Source organism: Castanea sativa, chromosome 7 (genome assembly GCF_040712315.1).
Source record: "Castanea sativa cultivar Marrone di Chiusa Pesio chromosome 7, ASM4071231v1".
NCBI lineage: Eukaryota > Viridiplantae > Streptophyta > Magnoliopsida > Fagales > Fagaceae > Castanea > Castanea sativa.
In genome coordinates, this window is record NC_134019.1 from 38,589,104 (window position 1) to 38,595,112 (window position 6,009).

The following is a 6,009-nucleotide window of genomic DNA, read 5'->3' on the forward strand; positions in this document are numbered from 1 at the left end:
CATAGGTTGTAGGAAATAAAAGTTATGTTAAGCCAAAACTTTTAGAGCAGGTCGCTTGTTTGCAAGAGATTATTTTCAGCTTATTTTATGTACAATTTTTTAAGATTTTACTTAGAAAGAACAACTATATCTTTGGCCGAATGATTTATTTTTTTTCAAGCTCAATAAACCACTTAACCTTCCAAAATGAGCATTAACGTGGCTTGGAAAACAAAATATAGAATGAAAATATAACTTCACTCATCATCAATAAGTATGAACAAACAGGGACATCTTTGCACTAAAAGAAAGAAAGAGAAAAAAAAAAGGGGTAGAAAGAATTGTTTATATCAATAAATAGAACAAAGGGGGAAAGTCATCATCTATTTCACATCAAAGTAGGTGATGATAGACCTTCTTCTATTTTCAACAACACAAGATCCAACTTGGATGCTGGAGCAAAACATACACACGTACAAAATCCTCTGGCAAAGAAGCCAACAGAAAAATCAGAACACTTCAGCCACCTTGCTCGCAAGAACACGATCCCTTCTTTCGACATATCCAAATGGAAACCAACCTGCTTTACCTTTGCATTCACCCTCCGCCCACCCATTGTTTGACACCTGTTGAACAAAGAATATGATAGTTATGCTTGGACTGGATCTGACACATATAGAACACTAGCAATCAGACAAGAAAGGGGCTTTATGCGGGAATCCCACGAAGTAAATGTTTTGTATGAATTGAGAATGCATCTCCAAGCATGATTTTGGTGGACGTAAACCAAACAGAAAGATAAGTAGGTTGGATGAAGGTAATGTTTCATCAGACCACCAACCAAAATATAACCCATATTCAGTAATTAATCAACCATATTCTAATTTATAATTGTTCAAAACAAAATTAGCATTACTAGATTTTAATAATTTCAATGAATATATTCATTCACCAGCAGGTTAGTGGGATTGGTCCAAATCCAAATGGGTTGCAGTCAGACTTGCATTCACCAATCCAATACTAAACAAACTCAAAGTAGAAAACATTCACTGGCAGGCATAATTAAAAGGAAAAAAAAATGGAGCCATATTATAAAAATGTTTAAGCCAAGCAAGTTATAAACCTTTCGGACAACAACATAGTCACCAATTGACAAATTTAGCTCCACATCAGATTCAGCTTGATATGGATGCATGACCTGCAACAGAATGGAAAATTAACACATACAACAAAGACAAATTAACAGTGACTATAAATATTGCAGAAAATTCATCAGTCAAAGTCAAAGGTAGGAATAAGATATGCTTAATTACTAACCTCCCCTAAAAAGTAACCCATGGAGTCTGTTGTTCCATTATGTGTTTGAGAAGCATATACGCCATTAACTTCTTCATATGATGGAGGTGGAGGCATGGTGTTATCCATGATTGGACTAGGAGATGCTTCAATCCGTTGTCGTTCCGAAATCATCTATCAACAACAATAGTAGATTGTGGAAAATCACAAAATGATGGAAAACACAATTGATCTTTTTACTGTAAATTCAGCTGCAATTGTAAGTATTATAATGGGTTAACGGTATGGCAACATGATTGCATACCTCGCCTCCAAGCTGATCAAGTATCTGAAGGACCCTTTGGTGATAAGTGCGTTCTGCTTCAATCTTCACAATCCAGAAAGAAAAAAGGTGGATAAACTATTAAATCTGATTTCCTAAAATATATAGTGAAAATTATAATAAATGAACCTATAACAAAATTGGATAGCAATTTGCACTACCATTGCTATAAGTCGCTGGAGAGTCAACCTCTGTTGTTGAGCTTCGACAGCAGCCATTGCTGCAGCAGCCTCCTTTCCTAATATTGCCATGTTTGCCTTTAGATCCTGTAATTTTGCTTCAGCAGCTTCCAGTTTCATAATACTCTCCGAATTGCCTGGTGTTTCCCTCACTTTTGCTTGGCGTTTGGCAACTTCAATAGCCTGTCTAGGTTCAACAGAAAGTGTAATTACAAGCTTGTAAGAGGAGAATTAGCTCTTCAAGTAAAATTGACAACGCAATATATCAAATTTCTAATAACCAAAAACCCAACAAAATAACCCTGTTAAGAATACCTGAGCTTCAGCTTCTTGTCGCATTCTATCATAACGCTGAGCAAGATGTCGAGCATCTTCCAAAGGAGCTCCCATTACCATTGCTTTTAATGGCTCTACAACCTAATAATCAAAGCATTTAACACAATACCCAGTATTAAAATACCAATCATTTTTGGGGGGGCGAGGGGATGAGGAATATATTGAATCTGAAACCAAAAGAGTACAAAAGTACTTAAAAAAACCCTAAGATAAGCCTTTTAACAATTTTCAAAAATATCAAATAAGGTAATACAAACTCAAATGAGGTATGAGAAAATTGTTTATTTTAAAGGACAACTAATTAATAGAGGAGCATTGAGTGGACAATTTACTTGATTCTCTGTTGTCAACTGAGCAGCATTAACTTAGCTAAACGCTGGAGCTGTTGGGATTCTGTAGGTAAGAATTGGAGCCACTACTAGCTAATCCCAAAACATGCATGATTACAACAGTTCATCCATATAATGAATCTCAAGCCCACATATACAGATTGAGGGTTTACATTCACAAATATCCTTGCACTAGCAGCTGCGTAAACCACTATGTAAACGAAAGCAAAACTGTAGCAATTATTAAAAGAAAGGGAGATCCCAGAAGATGAGGAAAAATTGAGAATCAAACAATTGCTGCAATGGCTGTTAGTATTTCAATCTGAGTCTAATGACTCCCTGGTCTGTGTTAAGTTAGCAGGGGAACCATCTTCATGGGTGTGGCAGGGAAGGCCAAGGCTCACTTTTAAGTATTAAAAGATGCAGCAAATCCAATCAAGAGAGGTGGCATATCATCCATGCTATGCAATCTTATAAAATGTGATAGTTCATGTGAAGAACATCTGCCATAAATTTGTGAGGTGTTGAACAAATATCATGCACATGCAACATAAACTCATGGAATTTCAAATTTTGGTGTATTAAAATCTAGGCCAAACCTGTGTACCAAGAGCTTTCAACAGATTCCCGCGTTCCTTCTCCATTTGAGCACGAGCACGCCCGTGATTTAGTGCAGCTCTTGATAATGTGCTACCACTGGTACATGTACTTTCTGAACCATATTTCCTGCTGTCTTCCGACAACTTTGTTCCTATTTGAACAAGATATATTAGACAAGATAACCATATTAAGTCCCCCTAAGTCAAATCCTGGTATAAGAAAATGGTATCAAAGCTCCACCAGCTCACCTATTTCAAGTTGTTTGGAACCAGTGACAATATATCCTTCTACACCACGAACAATATCCCTTTGATAATGCTGAAAAGATGAATGATGAATCTTTGTAACTTATGGAAGAAAACAAATGAAATATTTTTATAATAAAATTTTATTTAAAAAAAAAACAAATGTGATTAGAGATGGGCTAGGGGTGGACAAGACAAACCTTTCCAGCACGTGTTGATATGTAAAGCTTTTCAAGTTTCTGATGCTGATGGAGTTCTGCCTCATCAGTGACTAAGTTATCTGAACCTCCATATCCCCCCGCCCCAAACTGTTTTAGGACAGCCTAAAAAGACACTTAATTTAGTTAACAAACTTGCTATTGTCAAACTGAAAAATAATTAAAATAAAGTAAGGTTGCGTATGGATACTTGAATTTGGATTTGGATTTGAATTTGAATTTGGATTTGAAATGTCTTAATTCCAAATCTATAAATATTGAAGTATGTCTAATGGATTTCTAAAATTCTATGAGTTTAGAAGTTATTAAAATTCAAGGATTTTAAGGTTTAAAATCCTTGGTGGATTTTTCAAATCCAAATTCTTAACCCTCTATAACTATCCAAACAAAGTATTTGGATTTTTATCACCCAAATTCAAAACCATGTACCCAAATCCTGCCATCCAAACACACCATAAAGGTTTCTTAAATCAATAGCACAATATAACAATATAAGTTGTGCTTTTTAGTAAAGATTAAATGCAACTGTAAGCATTAAGCGAAGGACAATGAATTGGAGCACCAAATCAATGACCAATGTCAAAGTAAGCATGTGAGCCTACTTTGTTTTCCCCGTAAGTAGTAAGCTCTGCATCTGCATGGACCAATGTGTTTCAAACCCACAACCTCATCCCCATTCCTATGAGGGAAGGAGATGCAAGCCTACTCAATGGATAAAAAAGAAAAGAAGGCTACAAGCACTGAACTCACACATGAGAAGCAGGCCTTGGTTATCTGAAATGACTAAAATACAGATAGTGTTAAACTATACAAGGGCTCTGCTTGGACATCTCATGGAAATCTGATTTCCCCATCATGTTCTCTATTTGATGGTATAGCACAAGCCCCATTATTGTAAATGAGGCTGACCATAAATAATGAAAGCCATCAAAAAAAATGGTGGGGAAATTAATGGAAAATAAGCCTATATCATTATTTCAGTGATAGCACCAGTTTTCCCATATGGCCTAATTCCAAATAAAGTTCTGTTCTTTCAATATACAACAATAGTCCCAAAATTTCGGGTTCAGCTATGCATCCTCAACAGACTAATCAGGATCAGCCATTTGTATTCTATTCTGCCAATCGACTCCAAAAATGATAAAATAAAAGACTAAACATGCATTAAGTTTATCATCCATGACACACCATTAACTCTATCACTGATGGGTCTTGAACGCACAACCTCATTCTCTGCATAATCTTACAATCGAAGAAGATCCCATTTGAGCTAAAGCTCATTAGACACTCTACGCCCCAACTTAAACTCACAAAATCCAAACCTAAATTCCTAACTTAAAAAGAAAAAGAAAAAAAGTTTCCTCCCTAACACAACATTGCCCATTAAACCATTCTTCAATTCTATCAAATCAAACTCCTAATCTAAGTCCAAAACAGTTTCGATTTCTGGTAAAACAGATAGTGCTAATTAAAGCTGAAAGAATCAAATTTTTTTTACAAACAGCTCATCACCCTTTAAAGCTAACTTGGCTATGCATCAGTCAGCAGCAATGGTAGTTTATTCAATAACATATAACAATCACAGATTTTGGAAGATTCTCTTTTCACTTTCAAAATTAAAAAATGCACAATCTGATAGATCCCAATACTCAATGTTACAGTACTAATATTTGAGCCAAAAATTTTTTTCGCTATTTCCATTTTCTGAACGAATGCCAAACATGAAAACTAGAATCATGAATACACATAAATCGATCAAAAAAATTTGAATTTTGGAGGAAAATCTAACATGGGTTTGAGAAAAAGATTGAATTTTTAGCATTAAAACGGATCTAATTGTAAAGAACTGAGAGATAAGAATAGTAGAGGATCTGAAATAAACAAAGTTTTGGTTGAAAAAATCAAATAGGGTTTGAAAGAACGAGAGAGAGAGAGAGGACCTGTTGTTGCCTAGCGACCTGTTCTCGAAGCTTGGTGGCTTGCTTTCTAATAGCTTCCATTCAAGAGCGAATCGGGCAATCAGATTTTCGGTTTCGGTTTCGATTTCGGTTTCTCAGACACACAGATGACCGGTAACGGAGTTTCAGAGAGAGAGAGAGAGAGAGAAAGAGAGAGATTTTCAAAATGTGTGTTGTTTGAACTGGCAAACTTTTTGGTCCCTTCGTGGAGAGACTTGTCTAATTTTTTTTTTTTTAATTTTTGTTAGAGGTAGAGTTTCAATTCATATATCAATCTCCTTTTTGAGTACCAGTTAAAATTGAATAATTTATTGGAAATCTATATAAATAATGACCATGATCTCAAATTCTTATTACTATAATATATATATATATATATAAATGTAATATGATCTTGGAAGACATTCCACTTAATATGATTAAGAGTTTGTTTAGAAACAACTTATTTAGTTGAAATTGAATTTTTTTTTGGCTAAAAGTATTGTAAATAAAGCAAAAAAGTAACTGAAATAATATAGTAGAATTATAAATAGTACCTGTAGGGAGT

General features: G+C 34.9%; 1 protein-coding gene across 1 annotated transcript; it reads right to left on the minus strand.

Annotated features, from left to right (window-relative positions):
- Nucleotides 1-218: 218 nt before the first annotated feature.
- Nucleotides 219-5,683, minus strand: LOC142643726 (SH3 domain-containing protein 2). The gene is made up of 10 exons (XM_075818435.1): nucleotides 5,445-5,683; nucleotides 3,487-3,609; nucleotides 3,290-3,359; nucleotides 3,041-3,192; nucleotides 2,092-2,193; nucleotides 1,759-1,959; nucleotides 1,580-1,642; nucleotides 1,297-1,449; nucleotides 1,103-1,177; nucleotides 219-605 (listed from the first exon to the last, which is right to left on the minus strand). The coding sequence occupies exons 1-10, from the start codon at nucleotides 5,502-5,504 to the stop codon at nucleotides 489-491; spliced, it is 1,116 nt and encodes a 371-aa protein (XP_075674550.1). The 5' UTR covers nucleotides 5,505-5,683; the 3' UTR covers nucleotides 219-488.
- Between the last annotated feature and the right edge of the window lie 326 nt (nucleotides 5,684-6,009).